This window comes from Girardinichthys multiradiatus, chromosome 23, assembly GCF_021462225.1.
Source record: "Girardinichthys multiradiatus isolate DD_20200921_A chromosome 23, DD_fGirMul_XY1, whole genome shotgun sequence".
Taxonomy (NCBI): domain Eukaryota; kingdom Metazoa; phylum Chordata; class Actinopteri; order Cyprinodontiformes; family Goodeidae; genus Girardinichthys; species Girardinichthys multiradiatus.
In genome coordinates this window covers 14699936-14721641 of record NC_061815.1, presented here as the reverse complement: position 1 = coordinate 14721641, position 21706 = coordinate 14699936, and the positions used below count along the sequence as shown (strand labels likewise).

At 38.7% G+C, this 21706-nt stretch overlaps 1 protein-coding gene across 1 annotated transcript in view; it reads left to right on the top strand.

The window, feature by feature from the left end:
* Positions 1–21706, top strand: part of tenm1 (teneurin transmembrane protein 1) — a 311171-nt gene that overhangs the window by 196471 nt on the left and 92994 nt on the right. Inside the window, exons 17-20 of the mRNA XM_047354352.1 lie at positions 2412–2697; positions 12666–12809; positions 13151–13403; positions 15768–15788. Of these exons, the coding sequence (XP_047210308.1) occupies positions 2412–2697; positions 12666–12809; positions 13151–13403; positions 15768–15788 (704 nt within the window). The remainder of the gene's footprint in view (positions 1–2411; positions 2698–12665; positions 12810–13150; positions 13404–15767; positions 15789–21706) is intronic.

The window sequence follows — 21706 nt, the reverse complement described above, 5'->3', positions numbered from 1 at the left end:
CAATGATAGTGGTTCATTGCACAATAAGAATTGAACAATAAATAAGAATCATCTCCCAATTCTTCAACTTCACCTCCAACCAACAGCTAACCAGTTGAAACTGGGACACAAATGGGGGATCCAGCAGGAAAATGATCCCAAACACAAATCAAGACTGGTTTTAGAATGGATAATGTAGAACAACATCGGACTACTGAAATCTCTTTAACTTCAACCCTATTAACAATTACTGGAGCTCTACCAATTCCAATGGGAAGAGAAGAGGGGTCAAATATTCTGACAGAATTATTGCAGGACCTTGTTGATTGCTGCAAAAAGTACACGGCACTTCTGAAAATACCAAAGTAAGATAGTGAGAACAAATATGGATAAACTTTAAGTTGTGCACACAATCCATTTCATTTTCAGACAATGAAAGTTGCATGCTCTATTATCAGTACACCTTGAAAATGTTCCTTCTTTGTCAGATTTAGAAAGATTCAGGATCTCACTTTGTACTCACTCACTCTCGTTGGGATAAACAATTTTCAAACATTGCTCTTAAGAATTGTAATCACTTGCATCACTTGGTTGATGAAAATATTCTCTAAAGTCAATTGGATTCATCTTCTGAGTGAACATTAATTTGCACTTCATTGTGCTTCATTAAACATTTTTCTGAGAGATTTAAAAAAATTACAAAAATGTCACCCCTCATGATGATGGAGGGAAAAATAAGATGATCAAACATCCTTGTGAAACCCATGCATAATGTGACAACATATGTAGATCAGTAAGAATAACTCCTACACGCAATGTGCTACAGCTCAGCAGCAAACAAGCCTGGTCCCAAAGGATTTAGCAAATTTAGCTTATTTCCTATTTGCATCATGCAAATAGGAAATGAGCAGAAGGCCCAGTATGTGCTGCATCCATATACTTTCTAACCACAAAGGCAAATTAGGTGTCTGAGAAGCAGGTTTAAAGGTCAGACTGTTGGCTTTATATTTATTGTTTAACATAAATAGAACAAATAAATTAAACAAGCCTAACTATATATGCTCTCCTAACAATGACCAAGTGTTACAATTCAGTACAGAAATTAGTTATTAAACAAACATCTATATATATAGGTATATCTCTGTAAATCAGAATTTCTTAAGATGCACCTGTATGTCATAATCAAAATAAAACTTTGATTGCATACATTAAATAATAAATAAGTAAATATATTGTATTAAAATCAAATGTAATTAAATGCTTTAATAATTTATCATGGGCAAGTAAAAGTTTATGTAATTCATTAAAGTATTTCACTATATAATGTATTTTTAGTCCTGTGTTGCAATACATCATGTATTGATTTTAATTTGTCAGCCTTACCTATCAGTGGCAGTGGGTGTGGCTAACACTGCAATACTCCAGGTGATTGGTCTTCGGGTGGGTTTCTGTGCAGGTTAATAAATTAACCAGTCAAACCAACTGACCAATCATCCTTTAAGTAATTTAATTGTGAGCTCTAGCACAGACGTTATGAATATTAAATAAATAATTAAATTATGTCATTTTAACTCTATAATGAATTTCGTTTTTATTATTGGTTTTACATTTATCGACTACTCTTTTTAATAAAAATTAATGCTGCCTTTGATCTTCAATACTCTCTTTTGTCTCTACATAAACATATGATGTGTGCTTGTGTTTAGAGGTAGTTTTCTGCCTTTATTATTCCACCCACTTAGTGCAATGCACCTCATCCAAATGTAACGAAACCAGACCCTTAGCATGAGGCTGCCATTGCTGTGATTGACAGTAGGAGTGGTTCTCTGTAATTTGAAAGGCTGGTGTGGACTCCTCCGTTATTTTTTTTTTGAACAAGAAAATTATTTTCTGCCTTGAAAATTTTACAATTAGTTCCATCAACACTGTTTCGTTTTGGCAGACGCTGGAGACTTGGATGTGTATTTGTATGAAGAGATGATTGAAACAAATGAGAGAACATTTCATTCTCTCTGATCAACAAAACCTGAGCACAGAGAGGCGGCAAGCAAAAAGATGAAGGAAAGCAGGCAGTGTTCCAGCCCGTTCCACCCATGAACTGAATCAAGAAAAGTTAATGATGCACTCACTGAAAAGGGTGTGAATAAAAAACAGCTTGATTTCAGGTTTATAATTTGCTCGCCTTCTAATGGTAGTCAATTTTCTGAAATATAGTAAACTAATATTACCAGAATGAATTGGAGACATCTTCTAAACTATCAGAATCATTATTTAAAAACATGATTAAATAGACTTTGAATTCTTACTGTACTTTCTGTGCATATAGCTGTTCGTTCACTTGCTACTTTTGAAAATAAAAAAGTTTTGATGAAACACCTTTCTCTCTCAGATGTATTTCTCACTCTGTCCACTCTCCATCTTGTTCTCCCCAGGCAGTTCAGGAGGAGGTTTCAATCCCAGGGGCCTTTGTAAAGCTGAGCTACCTGAGCACCCGTGCCGTCGGCTACTTCTCCCTGCTCCGAATTCTGCTCACCCCTCCGTCCCCGTCCTCTCCTGTCTCCCCTCTGGGGGGTCTGTCCAAGGTGCATGTCCGCACGTCTGTCCAAGGACGGTTGTACCAGCGGTGGTACCCAGCGGGGCCAGGTCTGGTTCACAAGCTGGTGTGGAACAAGACCGATGTCTATGGCCAGGAGGTCTGGGGGCTCACTCATGCAACCGGTAGGTGGAGTATGGAATGAACACAAATGAAGCATAAAGTTATGACCATGTGTCTAAAAGTCTGTAGGCTACCTTTTTTGCTGCCAAAATGCCCCTTCCCTTCAAGGGATGGAGTCCACCCCACTGTTAAAACTGTGCATTGATATCTGGCACCAAGATGTTAGCAGCAGATCTTTTAACTTTAAATTTAGATGTGGGACACTAATGAATCAGATTTGTACATCCACAGCATCCTACAGATACACGATTGGATTAAGATCTGGGGAATTTGGTCAACTCAGCACGTCAAACCAATTGCAGTGCTCCTCAAAGCATTTCTGAACCATTTTTGCTCTATGGCATGGTGACATATCTTGATGAAAGAGGCAATAGCCATCAGGCTTTACCCTTTGCATGCATGCTTCAATATGGTTTGCAACTGTGCTTACATAGGTATGTGTCAAAGTGACATTTACAAGAGTTGCATGACCGGAAGTTTCCCAGTAGAACATTGCCTAAAGTGTCGCACTGCCTTTGATGGCTCGTATTCTTTTCATGGCTGCACATTTCACAAAGGCACATATAGTCGACTATCCACATCACGAAAATCAAACCATGAGGCCACCTTTTTTCATTGCTTCATGGTCCTGTTCTGATGTCCACATGCCCATTAGTGGTGCGTTTCCTGGTAAACTGGGACTGTTATGGGCACCCTGACAGGTTTGCAACTATGCAGCCCCTGATGCAGCAAACTTTAATGCACTTTGTAGTCTGACACCATTCTATCACTAAAATGAACACATGTTTATCTTGCCACTATGCACAGTGAGGAGGATTATAAGTGAAGAGAAATAACTCTCGAGAGCTTACTGAATTGTAAAACGTTGCTGCTGTCAAACCGAAACCTTGCATCTCCAATAACTGAACATTTCAGTAACTTTAAAAAAAGTAAATTAACATTTTTTGGTCAAAGTTAAATGATCTTTTTCATACTTTTCACTGGAAATGTTTTGATGAAACCCCAGACCTACAAGTGGTGAACAGAAGAGTTGATGTTCACAAAAAAACTGGAAAAAAATTTAGAATTTTTGCCCAATTTCAAAAATATGTAAGGTCTCAAATGCAGATTTCTGTTTGCTGCAAGTAAAAAAGTACAAAACGTATTAGGCATGGTTTGCTTAAAATAGTTCAGATCATATTATATATTTTCCCCATGTTAGATAAGACCATTGGTGCCATGTTTTCATGCATACGGAGATGGCACAAGAACCAAAACCAGCTTAAAGCAGTTTGGTGACTGAAAAGAGATGGAAACAGAGTAGTTCTCTTTTTTATTTATGTAACCTTTAGAGATCGCTTTTTTTTTCCTTCTTTAATCCAGAACTACACAGGAATACTACTGCAATTTCTTCCTTTTTTGTCACAATCCTCTGACTAATGCCAAATGGCTTTTGTCCACCAAGATGTAGTCCCAGCACAACATAAACCTCTTTCTTTCCGCTGTAAGTAAAAATTTATCTAAATAACTTCTGGGGTTGTTTACTGAAGGCCATTCTTCTTGCTTTAGGTGTAAACTTTGTATATCTGATTAATGTGATCAGCACAACGATTTTCCTTTTTCTCTTTGTCTTTGCTAACCATTAGGGTTGTAATAGCCTTTTTGAGCACTGTGGTTTGCATGAAGGCTTGATTGGACATCACAGTGTAAGTGATTGACCATTCAAGAAGTAATCAACCAATTGCTTATGGAGTGTCTCCTGCCGACAAATGGAGAATTGAGCATCGCCTGATAACAACACAATGATTACAATATTTGGTTCAGTTCCTTTATTAGTGGTTTAAAAAGTATGGCTATATAACGGGGTGTCTCTGATTATTATGAATGTAAATGAAGCTGTGATAATTGAGTTGTGCAAAAAGGGGAAAAATAAGTTTAGACTCTGCACCGCTGCACCCAGCACCCTTCATCAGAAGCAACAGCAGAGAGGGCCAGCATTGTGCTCAGAAAGGGAAATGGAAAGATAGGAAAAGGCTTAAATTTATTTTGTGGAGTGACTGGCTGTTGAGATATTATCTGCAGTGGCAGGAGGATGCTGGTTTGAAATCATTTTGAAACCTATTTCTGCTGAGCACACGCTGAGCATAAATATGAAAATGGAGAGTTTTTAGGGATGACAACTACTGTCTCTGGCCTTTTTAGTACATCCTTTGTAACCTTTTTTGAAAACAGCTTGTAATCAAATGTAGCTAAATCAAATTTTTTATATGCTTCACACTGTAAAAAAAATCGAAAGCCTAAACATATTTAAATTTCCAATTTTCATTTTTTTTTACATTACAACCACAAACTTTAATTGTGATTTTATATGATTGACCAAAACAGTGAAGTGCACAATTCTCAAGGAGAAATAAATAAAATAAATACATAGTTTCCAATTGTTTGTCCAAATGAAAGTCTGAAAAGTGTGGAGTGCATTGAGTAAGAATTTTGAAAAGCCACCTTTGCCCACAATCACTGCTCCAGGCCTTTTGGGTTATGCTTGCACCAGCTTTACACATGTAGAGACAGTTCACTCAGATTGGATGAAGTGTGTCTCCGAACAGTATTTTCAAGTATTTGCATTGCTTGTCATTTAGATTTAGGTGTGGACTTTGACTGGGCCATTTAATATATTACCACACTTTAATCTTAACTAGTGCACTATGTTCCTGGCTGTATTATGGTTCTGCTAAAAGCCCCGCCTCTGTCTCAAGTCGGTTGCAGTCTCTGACAGGTCCTGTATTTAACACCATCCATCTTCGCATTAACACTGTCCAGCTTTCCTGTCCCTCGTGAAAAACAATATCCCCACAGCATGATGCTGCTGCCACCACCATGTCTCACCATTAGAATGGTGTGTTTAGGGCAGTGTGCAGTGCAATTTACTGCCATACATGATAGATTACCTGCGTGGTAATAAGTGCAATTTTGTTCTCATCGTATCCAGAGTACCTTCTTCCAGATGATTGCTCTGTCCCCTGTACTTCTGAATACAGTTGTTTCCACTGGACTTTATTTAGGGATATCAGAAAAGCAACAGTTGGATGCAAATGCAAAACACACTTTTGAGATTTTACTTTTTTTATGTTTAAACCATCTGTCACTTTCCTTCCACTTTACATTTACACTCTACACTGCACTGGCCAGTCACATAAAATGGTGACAAAACAGACTGAAATTTGGACACTGTGAGAAAGGAAATATTGCAGGAATAGACACAGCTGTGTCCCCTGCAACTTCTTGCAGTATAATCACATGCAGCATAAAACAGTCTTTTTGCTCTACAAAGTTGTCGCTTAAACACAAATGAAGTGTTAACACATCCACTATGTGTGTCTGTGAAAATTGTAATAGTGCGACTGCAGGCGAGAGCTTTCCATATGCATAGACCACAGGCTTACTGAAGGCTTTGCCCACTCGCGTATAGGGTCTCTCTATAGAGATTTTATCTGTTCCATCTCAGGTCCTCCTCCCTCCTGTTCCAACCATCTTCCCCTTATCTGTGTGGGCAGCATTTCATCTGCTTCACCAGTTTCCGATCTTTCACCTTCTTCTTTTTTAACTTTCTCTGCTTTGCTAAACCACTTTGCCCTCTATACCCCATCCCCTTACACCTTTTGTTTCCTCCTTTTCTGTCCTGTCCTGAACTCTCTCTGTCTTATTTTTTTGCCATTTCCTCCCTTCTCCCTGATCCTGTGCTTCGGCTCAGCCGTGTTTGCCTCTGCCCTCTGTTGTTTCTCTATGTTTTTCCCTCCCGTCTCTATACTTTCGCCATGTTTTGTCGGCACAGCAACACAGACATAAACACAGACACAACTACACCTCCGACTGCATGTGTATATACACAGCTGTGCCTGCAGATTGCCAGGGAGAACAAGACAGAAAGGAGATCATGCTCTGTTTGCTGGGGTGAACACATTGCCTGAGGCCTCAGCAGCGGAGAATGAAAGCTTTCACCTGTGAGATATTGAATGTGCATTTATGGACTACAGTGTGCACACGTATTGTTTGTTAAGAGTGTGCTGGACAGTGTCTTGTAATATAGCTGCAGTAATATCAGGTTGTGGAGCTGTATTTATTTCTTTTTTTTGTTGAAAATACAGAGTCCTTTCCTTTGAGATTGGTTTGCCTGTTTTGTCCTGAAAAAGTTTTGTTCCGTATTTTTTTCAGTTTGTATTTTATTTTAAAAAAAGACAAAGTATTTCTGGTTCTTTCTTTTTTTTTTTTACAAGGTTGAACTCATTGAAGGATCGAATAATGTGACTAACCGTCAAATAATCGCAGATTAATAATGGAAAATTTTGAAGCATTTTTATATTGGACTAAATTCTGTTCTTGTAAGCAACACTTGCCTACTACTCAAATCTCTTTGTTCTGTTTCAGTCCTTTAAAAACAAGATTAAAATGTATCTCAGCTTAAAATGTACAAAATTGAAACAAATGGACCTTTTGAATGATCCTTAAAGATAGTTTCTGGATGAGGAACTTTGGTCCAGTAGGATAAGGTTTCCCTTTTTATCCTCTCTCTGAATCTCTCTGTTCCAAATGACCCATTATTCTCTCTCTCCCAATCACCCAATCGATTGTACACTCTAAGTAGAGATTTAAGTTGGCGTTGGGTGTCTGTGGAGACTTTCTTTTTGTGTAAGAGAATCTCTTGAGCTCTGTGCATAATCTGAGCACCTCTACTTGCGTATTCCAGCATGTGAACTTGTCTTTATGCAGACTCTGCACTCTTTTCCCTTGAGCTCCAATCAGTTTGCATGCCTTGGGGTCTACAGTAAGGCAAGTTAAGAGAGATCAGTGCCAACGGTAATTGACAGCGACAACTGTTCCTTCGCGGCTTGAGCATCAGATATGTGAAGCCTTCTTCACCCTGAAGCATATCATTATTTTCATTTAATCTGTCTCATATCAATCTAAGATGACTGCAATAACAGTATGGGACACCCACTGTTTTATTTTACTGTTCTCATGTAATGACCATAAAAATAAGGCTTTGGTTAAATTAACTTTTGGTTAAAGTTAGGGGATTTGGTGCCTCTCCTGGCTGACATTCTGCTTTTCGTTCTAAGTAATGGGAGCGATGTCCACCTCCTTAAGGCCCAAAGGGTATTCAATGCCTCCTTTCCTTTCACAGCTTTACTCTGCTCTACCTTGCAATACTCTGCACAAAACCTGTTGTGTTTCCACATGTCAGCATCATGTTCTGTACAAAGTAAAATAAACACTCACCGTCACACATCATGTCTTAAAACAGTGAGGTTGCATAGTCCAGACCACGCTCCTGTCTACAACTTGTGGGAAGATGGCCATAAATGGGGTCCATAATTTCAAACCATAGCCATGGCTTTCGGTTTGACCCGCTCCAGCCATTGTGGTCCCTCATATATTTTGTAGATGCTCCTCAGTCTTTTTAGCTTTTCCCGACACTGCAGTGAGCTCTTGTCATTCTCTGTGCTACCTCGGCGAACACTTTCTCATGCAACTGACATATGGCTGATCACGCTCATGGCCAATCAGTGAATAGCAGTCTGTTCACGTAATTTCCCTCCTGTTCAGCCCCGATGGGACTTGCTGATGACCAGGGACCAAGAAAGGCAATACCAGGAATAGCCAGTAATGGAAACTGTAGCAAAACGGGTTGAATTGAGTGGAGCCGGCCAATGTAGAGCCCATTGAAAAGGAGTATTAATGGTTTAATTGGTACTATAAATGAAAACTTGTGGTTTTCAACTGGATTTGAGAAAGGCACGCTAGAAGATCTAACATGGCAAGCCAGATAATAATGTACAGATTTACATTAAGTCATGTTCAGTAGTTCTGAAAAGTCTACTGGGGATGGACAATGAAACTGAAACACCTGTCATTTTATTGTGGGAGGTTTAATGGCTAAATTGGACCAGCCTGGTAGCCAGTCTTCATTGATTGCACATTGCACCAGTAAGAGAGAGCAGAGTGTGAAGGTTCAATTAGCAGGGTAAGAGCACAGTTTTGCTCAAAATATTGAAATGCACACAACATTATGGGTGACATACCAGAGTTCAAAAGAGGACAAATTGTTGGTGCACGTCTTGCTGGCGCATCTGTGACCAAGACAGCAAGTCTTTGTGATGTATCAAGAGCCAAGGTATCCAGGGTAATGTCAGCATACCACCAAGAAGGACGAACCACATCCAACTGGATTAACTGTGGACGCAAGAGGAAGCTGTCTGAAAGGGATGTTCGGGTGCTAACCCGGATTGTATCCAAAAACCATAAAACCACGGCTGCCCAAATCACGGCAGAATTAAATGTGCACCTCAACTCTCCTGTTTCCACCAGAACTGTCCGTCGGGAGCTCCACAGGGTCAATATACACGGCCGGGCTGCTATAGCCAAACCTTTGGTCACTCATGCCAATGCCAAACGTCAATTTCAATGGTGCAAGGACCGCAAATCTTGGGCTGTGGACAATGTGAAACATGTATTGTTCTCTGATGAGTCCACCTTTACTGTTTTCCCCACATCCGGGAGAGTTACGGTGTGGAGAAGCCCCAAAGAAGCATACCACCCAGACTGTTGCATGCCCAGAGTGAAGCATGGGGGTGGATCAGTGATGGTTTGGGCTGCCATATCATGGCATTCCCTTGGCCCAATACTTGTGCTAGATGGGCGCGTCACTGCCAAGGACTACCGAACCATTCTTGAGGACCATGTGCATCCAATGGTTCAAACATTGTATCCTAAAGGCGGTGCCGTGTATCAGGATGACAATGCACCAATACACATAGCAAGACTGGTGAAAGATTGGTTTGATGAACATGAAAGGGAAGTAGAACATCTCCCATGGCCTGCACAGTCACCAGATCTAAATATTATTGAGCCACTTTGGGGTGTTTTGGAGGAGCGAGTCAGGAAACGTTTTCCTCCACCAGTATCACGTAGTCACCTGGCCACTATCCTGCAAGAAGAATGGCTTAAAATCCCTCTGACCACTGTGCAGGACTTGTATATGTCATTCCCAAGACGAATTGATGCTGTATTGGCCGCAAAAGGAGGCCCTACACCATACTGATAAATTATTGTGGCCTAAAACCAGGTGTTTCAGTTTCATTGTCCAACCCCTGTACATACCCCTAATAAAATGGCAATTTTTTAAATATAAAAATTTAGACCACGACATATCATTTCCCTCCCAGGTGACACACCAGACCTATTAGATTAAAAGATTTAAATAAGAACGTACAATAACCTTGTTGCATAAGTGTGCAGACCCTTAAAGAATACTCTATGTCTGTCAACATGTCTTATCTTGACTTGACAATATTTGCCTACTAAAACAGCAAACATCCTCTAAATCTATCACATTGTGAGGATATCTCTCCTTCTTTAAGTGACTCCACTGATTCTTTTAATAAATTAGTTCTGGACGTTTGCTCTGACGTTCCAAAGCTAGTTTTCCTCCCATAAAGACATTCTTTTGTTTGGTCATTTACGGTGTTTGGCCTTTGATCCTTGTTTCATCCTTGTTTGACTTTAATGCTTATAATGCAGAGCAGTACAGCCAAATGGCAATACTTTGGTCTCATTTGTACAAAGACATTGTTCAAGATGTCTTTTGTTAAAACGTTTTATTATGATGACAGTTTGGAATCTGCTGTGTGTTTTGTCCACCTGATGGACTCTAAGTAATTTTAGAACACGATTAAGATCAAATGGACGGTATCATGACGCCAAAGTAAAACTCTAGAATTAAAGGAGGGTGTACTTTAGCTGGACTGTACCTTTGTACACTACTTTTAGTTGACTGCAGGATACATTTCTAAAGCTGTGTACAGTCAATCAAAAAGTGCAGTTGAAACTTCAAGCACTGCTACAAAACGACTGACTCACTGCGTAGCAAATAAGTGGACCAACCGAACACATCTTAACAAGTAGCAGCAGGTAAACTAATTAGTGTCTCACACCAGGGTGTGTGGAGAGCAGAAAACAAGACCAACTCAAAGGAACCAGGAAACAGATACAGAAATAAAATAAAAGCAATTCCATGAGAAAAATCAATATGATTTTAGCAAACTGCCACACAGAACAACAAAATAGAAAATAATGAAAAACAGAGCCTAACAAATGAAATCATTAAACCAAGACATCCAAAGAGCATGTCGTATGTCATGTTATTTATTTTTGTTTTGTTACAGACTATTAATATAACTGAATTTAATTAAGAAAACTCAAAGCCCTCACACACACATTTGTTTGCACTTTACAGCACAAAAACATTTAGGTGTCATGTTGCAGGTAATATTGAATTTAGGAATAAATTAAGTCCAATATTATATCTAAAGAAATGTCATGGTAGCCATAAGAACCTCATATGTTGTTTTTGTTGAGTTAATCCACTCTAAGTATAAAGACAAGGACAATAATTCAGTCTTATAAAAACGCTCCTATTATTCAATTGTATTTCTTCTTTATGTGTGATTAATAATTAAATTATTGGATGACTGTGGCTCAGCGGGGAGAGTAGTTGTCTTGAAATCTACAAGATGTGTGTTCAATTCCAGCTTCCTTCTTTCACATGCTGATGTGCCCCTGGGCAAGGCACTTATCCCTCAGTTGCTTACAGATCTGCGTATCGGTGTATGAACATGTGTAAAGCGCTTTGAGTGGTCAGTATGACTAGAAAAGTGGTAATCAATCAATTCAGTCCATATACAAGTCCATTTTAAATCTGCTTAATGTGTAAAGTGATCAAAATAGAATAATGTTTTAAAAAATTATTTAAAAAACATTATGTATATGTAGCAGATCGCCCACTGGTCCTCACATTTTAGGTTTTGACCCACAAATAATGGAAGAGACTCGTGACCCAGCTTGTGTGTTCGTTTCTCTACTCAAGTTGGGGTTGAGGTACATTGACATTGTAAACAGCTTCAAGAGCCAGTATTTTCTTTTTATCTCTCTGCAACAAATGTTTTTTTATGTATCTACTAACATTTAAAAATATGCTTTACCATTATCATTTTAATGGCATTTATATTTCAAGAGGACTTTAGTAACCACTGTATTAAAAAATGAATTATATTATACACTTCTTGATTGGTTTATTTTTATATATCTAAAATCTACCATACATTTATTCACTGACTGGTTTTTGACTGTATCTGAGTGTGATGTTACATGTTAAAGAGCAACAGAAATGTTTTGTGTTAACATGTCCAACAGTTTTGTCACCTGTTGGCTGTAAGCATATTTCAAATGGTAAATTGTTGGTGCAGCACGGTTCGCCTTGCCAAGTTTTAAAAAAAAAGAGCTGTTGATAGTTGTTAGTTGTAGAGGGAAGCCACACACAGTGTATCATTACATCTGAGAGGCCAAGCAGCTAATTCTAGGGCTTTCTTATGAAGACAGACTCCTGATTACATCTACTCTTCTCGCTGATCTCTCCCAAAAACAAACACTGATGAGGTCTCGCTACAATGCCTTTCATCTAACTTACTGCTCAGTACAATACAGCTTTTAAAGAGACAAAAGAAAGTATCCATGCTAAATGGCAATCTGCAGTTGGCTGTTTAACACACATGTCCCTTTTAGCCTGTTCAACTGAACAACAGGCTTATGTTTATAAGAGTTATGTGTCACCATTCTGTATTTCCAATACTCTATGATGATAAATATCTCTTTCATGTAACTGAGTTAAAATCATTGGACCCTTACTTCAGGTGGCTGACCAGCAGTGTCAACAATAGGTGAAGAAGGAGCAGCGCTGTGTTACTTTTGGCTTCTTACAGCTGGACAAAACTAAGATAACTGGGAGTTTCTCAGGCATCTCATTAAAAGGACAATAGAAGGGAAACTGTAACCTTTTAAAACATTGGTGTACATTGATGCTAGACAGTGCCTAGTTGAGACATAGGTATTGCACAAAACTGAAGTCCTCTCTTGTGTTGATGTGTTTGCCTTCCAGTATCAGTGGGTTATGAGTATGAGTCATGTCCTGGAGTCATCCACTGGGAAAGGAGGACAGCTCTGATGCATGGATTTGAACTGGTGACCTCTAATCTTGGAGGATGGTCCCTGGACAAACACCATGCCCTCAACATTCGCAGTGGTGAGTACACTGTTCATCTTGGCCTAAAGAAAAATTGTCATCTCTGTTTTGTCTTCACAATTTTTCCTGTGACCATTAATACATGAGGATCAACATGTGACAAATAGGAATGAATGAGTTTTTGTTAGATGTGATACTCTTGAAGAAGCACATAAAAATGTTACGAATCAGTCAGTAAAGCACTAGAAATTTAGACAGAACAAAAAAGTGAATGTGGCATTTGATATTATTCATGTTGTTTAACTTCAGCAAAAATAAAAAGGATTGCATTACGCCGTGGGAATGCACTGACATTATGTTCTGAGGGCTTTGAAAGATTTATTGCATTCCTCTTTCCCCAGGAATCCTTCATAAAGGAAATGGAGAAAACATCTTCCTATCCCAGCAGCCCCCAGTCATCAGCACTGTTATGGGGAACGGTTTCTATCGCAGCGTCCCCTGCGGTCCGAGCTGCAGTGGCGCAGCTCGGGAGATGATGCTATTTGCCCCCGTGGCGTTGGCCAGCGGGCCCGATGGCTCTCTATACATTGGAGACTTCAACTTCATCCGGAGGGTCCATCCGGATGGATACACGAGGACCATACTGGAACTTAAGTGAGAATCGAGAAATTGCGCATTTTTGGATAAATGGGGCTAACCATTTTTTTGTTTATTAAAAAAATTAGCTCAGCTTATAATGGTTAGCTATGCAGTAGCTCTGGCTGACATCGACACCCCTGATCTGTTTGATCCAAGTTGAATGCTCGGAAGTTTGTCTTTTATGCAAAGGCTGAAAATGTGAGATTCAGACATCACAGGCCCTAATCTACCTCTTTAGGATGTGAGAGAAGCTTTGCTGTGAAACAAAGACTCTTTTTTCTGATGATATCTCCTACTGTGCTGCAGGCACTACATTCTCCTTTTCTGTGTTTTCTCAAGCGTAAAATCTCGATGGGATTGCACAGTCATTTGTCCTGTAGAGTGCTCTCCTTATGTAACTTAACTCTCTCATTTGTGGTCATTATCGTTCCTCTGACTAATATTTCTGGTTTCACAAAGTCTCTATCTGATACTTCTTCATCCCCTGGTAGGAAATGCCAAAAAGCTTCTTGTTTAACTTAATATTTAATGTGAAAGAATACAGCTATCTAAATCAAGCCTAATCCCACATCATGAGAAGACTGCAGTGTGTGATGTTTTTCATAATTTCAGTTCAGTCCAGTTTTAATGTACTTATTTAAACTCTGCTCTGAAAAAAAAAAAGAGCCGTTGCAGGTTCTGTTTTTGTTTTTTTTTCAATCTTATTTTTTTTAGATCTTCTAACATTTTTATTCTACATGAAGTTAAACTGAGTAGATATAAAATTATAATTTTCAAATGATTAATTTATTTATTAGGAGAAACATATTTGCCAAAACCAACCTAGACCTTTGTAAAAAACAAAACAAAAAAAACCCTTGGGTGCCATAACTTCTATCAAGTGATTATGATAACTGGCAATGAGTGTATGGAGGGATCTTTGCTCAAATTTTGATTTTTAAAAAAATGTTTTATAGGTTTTTTTGCAGCAGTAGTGGCATTTGTTTTTCTTACTTTCTGAAAGTGAGCTGACAGAAAATGCAGAGAGGGTGAGGGAAGACACACAACAAAGGTCAATGGACTGGACTTGAAACCCATGACAGGATGCATTGAGGACTAAGGCCTCTGCACATGGTTGTGCACTCTACCCATGCACCGCCGTTGTGCCCATCCTGAATTTTGTATTCTTTTTTTTTAGCCATTAGGAGGTGGCCTTGCTGGTTTAGTTAGGATTCTAATCCTGCTGCGTAACCCAAGTGCAATTGAGTTTAGAGTCCCAACAATGGGATTTATAGATAAATTTAATGTGACACACACCTTCAAATAAAGTTTGACTTGTGTCATGTCAGTCAACAGAACATTTTCCCAAAAATCAAAATGTCTTTGAGTTCTTTTTGGTCATCATTGGTTTTCACCTTGACCTCTCCCATTTATTTCATTTTTGCTGACTTTCCTACTGTTGAATCATGAACTCTGACCTTAACTGATACATATGAAACCTGCATAGCTTTAGATGTTGTTCTGGGTCCTGTTGTCAATACACACTTGCAGTAGTTTTGGTTGATGAGGTTCACAGCTGTTCGATGTTTTCACCATTTGTGGATAAAGGATCTCACCATAGTTCACTAGATTCCCAAAGCCTCAGAAATGGCTTTAAAACCTTTTCCAGACTGATAAATGTAGGTTACTTTGTCTTTCATTTGTTCTTCACTTTCTTCAGATTAGGGCATGGTTTGTGGGATCTTTTAGCCAACTTTGTTACGTCAAACTGGTTCTATTTAAGTAATTTTCTAATTCTACAATTCTACAATCATTTTAAAAATGTAATTTTTAGAAAACCACAAAAACAGATGAAATCTGTCAGGGGGGCAAATACTTTTATCCACAGCACTGCATACTGGATGGATGCATGTTATAAAAGTACTCCCAAACACTTAACTTCAGATACCCTCACTGAAAGTCAATTTCCATGGTAATTGCATTGTATTTGTTTTGGTTACCAAAATAATTGATTTTGTTTTATTTCAAGTTTAAAATAACTGATGAAACCACTTCTTGAGCTTTACCACCTCACCAACCATAATTTCTAAAATAGTTTTAACTCCTTCCTAGAAAAATAGATTGACCAGCAAACAAAAAGAAATGGAATTTTAATGCATACTTTTCAAATGTCAGTAATGTATAAATTAAGAGGTTTGGTTGCCAATACCGAATTTTGAGGTCTCTATATTTAATGTATTTGATTTTAGATACTTCATTATTAACCTCTACAAAATGTTTTCTGTTTTTCACATTGATTTCTTTGTGTTGCTGTTCTAACTGGTTCTTCTTGTCTTAGCATCATAATATTAATGTTTTCTTTTTTTTCTTTTAAACACCTTGTTCATGGCTTATTATCAGGAACCGGGACACCAGACACAGGTGAGTACTCCTCATTAACCGCTTATCTGAACATGTCCTGTATCAAGAGAGAGGCTGGAGATGTTGCAAAATGTTGCACTTCAGATGGGTCTGTTTGATGCAAATTGGATTGACCTGACTTCCTCTCAAGCAAACATGAGCCGACCAGCGTCTGCACATATTCTCCCCATTGCGGTTGGATCTTTAAAATCCCCCCAATAAAATTCCGCCCGGCAATATTAAATTTGTACACTGGAAATCAGCCAAAATGTCAAGGAGTTCATTTTTAGAGGATTACTAAAAGTCTGTTTGGGGGATGCATGGGTTTTTTCACTCCCTGAGCCAAAATAAAAGCACAAGTCAGGGAATAGTTTCACCATCATCCCTGGCCCCAAGCTTGATGGTGGTATGAGCTCTGCGCCGTGTTTGACAGAAGATTAGACAGATGTCATAGAGGTTCTGTGCGCGCGCGTGCATGTGTGTGTGTGTGTATGTGTGTGTGTGTGTGTATGTCCTCAGCTATCTTGGGTTATGTTGAGCCAACCATGTCTGTGCGTGTGTCATTGTGCTTCTGGGTGTTTTTGAGGGGGAGATGGTTTATCCAATTTCAAAACAGAGTTCTTTTTTAGGAAGCTGTATTCCCAAGGTGCTAAAGTTACAGGCCAATATAAACAGTGTGTACATATGTCCGCATGTACTGTAAAAACGTAAATATGCAAATATAAGTATAATTTCAGGCCGTAAAGCCTCAGCCTGTGGATGTACCCCCTTGTTTCCCAACTGGGGGACATCCACCTCAGCAGGGTACCGCTGCAGTTGCCAGAGTTTAAATCAGAAAGAATGTGAAGCTGTTTAAGTAAATACAGAAGGTAAGAAATAGTTTCGATGAAATGAAATGGATGTAACTATAATACATAAAGCTACAGTGCCTAGAAAAGTATTCATACCCAGTAAACCTCTTTTAAAATTTCGTTACATAATGACAACAAACTTCAGCATGTTTGATATTATGTGACAGGCCAGCCCAATGTAATACACGATTGTGAAAAGGAATGAGCATGAATTGTATTTGGCCCCTCTTAGGAATACTTTATAGAGCCAGCTGTCACTGTAATTACAGTTGCAATTTATTTTGGGTTCTCTACTAGCTTTGCAGATCTAGAAACTGAATATTCTTCCGAATCTTCCTTACATAATAACAAAGACAGATGGGATGGAAACATTAATTTTTAGCTCTTGCTATAGATTCTAAGGTAAATTTCAGTCTGGACTTTGACTGAGCCATTCTAGCACATAATTATACTTTGATTGAAATCAGTCCATTGTAGCTCCTTTTTATTCATTTTTCATTTTCTGTTTTTTTCCACCTAAATTTATTTATTTCATTGTATATTTCTCTGAAACTGAAGGAAAAATATAAACAGATAAAAAAATCATTTGAAAGGATGAATTGTATCTTCAAAATCCCAAAACAAACAAAACAACAAAATAAAATTAGCGCCCTCTATAGTGTTTTATGAGGTATTTTCGGTTTCATCTGACCAGGGCACCTTTTTCGACATGCATTGTTTCAACACTGACTTTCTTCTTGCTGCTTGTGCACAGTTAGTAGTTAGGCTTTCAAATGCTTCTTCCGCTGAGCAACAGATCTTTACAGCTCGTCCAGAATTAGCTTGGGTCCTCATGGCTGCTTTTCTGATCAATGGTTATCTCGCTATCTATCTGGGTGGCGTTCAATTCAAATTCATAAATACTTTATTAATCCCATAGAGAAATTAAATGTTGTTGCAGCTCATATTATGCAGGTTTCTTCAAAGAGCTGTCATAGATACTGATAGCTGTGGGCAAGAAGGATCTCCTATAGAGGTGTGTCTTACAGCAAATCTGAAGAAGCCTCTGACTGAAGACACTTTGTTGTTGTACAACAGTCTGATGAAGAGGATGCTCAAGGTTCTCCATAATGTTCTTCATTAATAGGGTTGCAGTTGTAACATACATTTTCTATTTTCAGATGATGATTGAGTTGTGCTCTTTGAGACGTTTAAAGCTTTTATGTTGTTTTACAATCTAACCTCTGTTTTAAACTCCACAACTTTATTCCTGACCTCCTGCAGTGTTGCTTGGTCTTCATCATTTTATTTATTCTGTAATGTTCTCAAACAAAGCTCTGCTGCATTCATACTGTTATTAAATAACACACAGGTGTGAGACTAAAGTGGCTGAACACAAACTCACACCACACTATTCAGATTTTTTTAAAGAATATGTGCCACTGTGTGTTGGCCTCTCACATAAAATCCCAACAGGACACACTGAAGTTAGCTGAAACGTGACAAAATATTGTTCTAAGGGGATGAAAACCTTTGCAAGGCACTGCAGTGCCCAAGGAGAGCAGTTTAGAAGTCAAACTGAAAGAGAAACTAACTGATAAATTGTTAAATCAACACAAAACGATGTTTTATCTGAAGCAATTACATGAATCAGGGAGTCAATATCTGCTGCAAACAAACCATTTAGTCATAAGGGACTACATAAGAGCTTCAAACAGCTAAAAAGTGGTAAGGAATACACCATTTAAATTGGAAGGAATTAGATGTTTATTTTGCTAAATACTCTAAATGTCAAATGTCAGCAGTCTTGTGTCGTCTAAAATTCACATGAAATAAACCAGTCTAGGCAGAAACTCTTGTGGGGCAGTTGAGGATCTGTTTTATGTGGGAGAACGTGTGAATAGAAGATCTGGAATCCCTGGTTTAGTTTGCATGAACTGAATTCTTCTTAGGGCACTTTGGAGACTCTTTCTGCAGTACCCTGGAGGTTTCATTTTTAGTTCCTGCTTTCTTCTTTTTCTCCACAGCTGCTTTTCACTGTTATCAGTATGTTAGTGTTTCTTCTTTATTCTCTTCCATTGTTTTACCAAAGTCAGATACATTAATAATTCATTCCTATTCAACTTTCAAAGCTTTTCATGATGCAATCTTCCCAGAAAAGTGCCTATCAGCTAAAAGGGGCTTCAAAACAAGGTGCTTTCTGAAAGGAAACTATGGGAAGTACTCAACTCAAAACCCCTGTATATTTTGTCTCTTTCTGAGTCTGTTCAAAGAGGAAAGCTTATTAACTATGTTATCTGATTGCCCAAATGGTTGATTTAGAGAGACAGAAAAGAATAGCTGCGGTAGATCAACTCTGATCATTGTTTTGTCATTAGATGTGGAAGGAAGCAGGAAGGGCTGGAGGGGGACTGTCTGTTATGTGGCTGTTGCTGTTATTCATTCTCCCTGCAGAGAATGAATGCTTTCAGAAACATGAGGATCGAACTAAGCAAAAATCCCAAGGAAATGATAGGCAGTCAGTTATATGCACTGTGCAAATGCCTTTAAGAAGCCCAGGAAATTTCCTAAGCTGTGCTAAACTGTGGCACATTCTGAAAGTCAGTGAAAAACTCTCAGGGGATCCCATTTAAATTATTGATACGCATTTCAGGGCTGAACTCTGTAAACAGTTATGCACTTAATGGACTCTATGACTGACAGCACCCCTCTCTGGTTTGTCTTTTTGTCTTGTTTTTATTTTTAAGGTTTGCGGAAAGGTGGAGGCTATTATCAAACGAATGCTTTAACTTTTAATACTAAAGGTTAGCATGGAAAAAAAGCATTTACCTGCAGGGCGAATCACAGGAACGTTTTAGGAATCTTTTAACTACTACACAAAGGTTTGTTGGATAAATGAGCTAACATATTGAAGATACAAAAGCATGCCACCATAATTTGTTTCCTGACATTTCAATGAATAACCAAAGAAAAAAGCACTTCAACAGGATGTCTTTAGGTTTAATTAGCAGAAAGCCTTTGACCAGACCCCAGCTGACATTGGATTTCAGAGTACAAAGTATTTCTTTGAAGTCAGTTAGCTGTGTTTAAAGTGCAAAATTAAAATTCCCCTTTGTTTTTTGGGAGATCATTGTGTTCAGGTCTCAATAGTCAGACACAATAGCCCTGTAATATCAAAGGTTTTGTAATTCATGAACTGCCGCCATTGTATGTCAGTAAGTCAAGTCCTTCATTTGCAGCTGAATGCTGACAGTGTTGGCATTCATTGTGCACTAGCAGAGTGCAGTTTAGAGGTAAATGAAATCAATGTTCAGGGTATGCCAACGTGAGCATGAGTCCTGCACTGATGACTAAAGAAATGGTAACATAAACATGCGTCACATCTGAGACCTCAGCGCAATAAGCAGTAGCTTCACTTTTAATAAAATAATATGTCCGCATGACTTATTCAGCTTTGGCCAGGTTTAGCTGCAGTAGCTGTCTGGGTTTCACATTATTCCTCCTTTGTTATTGCTCTACTTTTCTTCTCCTGTCACTACTTTGTTTGCTATATCCTAGTAAATATGCCCCTAAAAAATTATGAAAATAACAGTTAAAGCCATCAAATAAAATATACATAACATAACATCAAAAGCAGAAACACTGTCTGGGATACATGCATGCATAAGATATGAGTGATGAAATATGGCACATTTTAAAAATGCACCACTGGTCTTCGAGGTGTTAGATCTAAATAAAAATGTGTGCGGATGTAGCTTGTGGTAAGAATTACTCATGCATGGATTACACATTTTCAACCTAACCTATGGTTTGCGTATACGTATGTGCTTTCACATGCAGCTCCTTGTCTCTGCCTGACATGTGAATAAATGTAATTTATGCTGGCAAATAGATGACCTAAGCTTATAACATCTAAACTCACATTAAACCAACCACTTAACCTCAGTAGAAACAACTATTAACCATAAGGTAACCAATGAGCCTAGTCATACCTACTAGATATGGGTCAGGTATGAGATATATTTAGAAACATCTCACCATCAGCCAATATCTACTCACCAATGATTACCTAAGCAATAAAAGAAATGAACACAATACTAAAAACATACTTACAGATCCTTAATTAATGGGGAGATTTTTTGACCTGGAATTGAATGCTCAAAATCCTACTGATTAACTGATTAAAAACTGAAACTTATTAAGATCATTGTCAATTTCATTGAAGAATAACAATTACAGATTTCAGAGCCTTGTTCTAAGTTGTAATTAAAAAAAAACAATTGATTAAACTAAGATTTGGAACCAGCTGTCAGTTCTTGCACAGGTCAATGGACAGCTGAGTGGTTCCAATTTAGGCGCATGCTAGGGCCATAATATTTATACAACAATAAGAAACTCCCCTAGACAGATTGCTAAAAAATACCTGGAAGATTCTTCAATTGAGCTGCATGGTGGCACAACTGTTAGCACTGTTACCTTGCTGCAAGATGATTCTGTGTTTGAATCCCAACCCGAGATCTTTATGCATGGAGTTTGCATGTTCTCCCTGTAGATGTGTGGGTTCCCTCTGAGTACCCCTGCTTGCTCCCACAGTCCAAAAACATGCCAGTTAGGTTCACTGATCTTAGACGTGAGTGTCCGAGGATGGTTGTTTGACCCATTCTACTCTATGTTGCTCTGTGATTAAATGTTGACCTATCCAGGGTGTACCCTGCCCCTCATCCAATGACTGCTGGAGGTAGGCACCAGCAAGCCCGCACAACCCCCCACCAGTAACGTTGCACGGATAAGTGGGTATAGGAAGCCTAAAGACTACAATATGTTAAAGAAAGTCTCTATGTGTTACATGGTAGTGTAGTTATTAGCACTGTTGCCTTCCAGCAATAAAGTCCTGGGTTAAAATCCCAACCTGGGGTCTTTCTGCATGGACTTTGAATGTTCACCCCGTGCATGTGCGTGGGTTCGCTCTGGGTACTTTGGCTTCCTTTCACAGTCCTAAAACATGCATATTAGGCTCTTTACCCTTAGGTATGAGTGTGTGGATGGATGGATGGATGGATGGATGGATGGATGGATGGATGGATGGATGGATGGATGGATGGATGGATG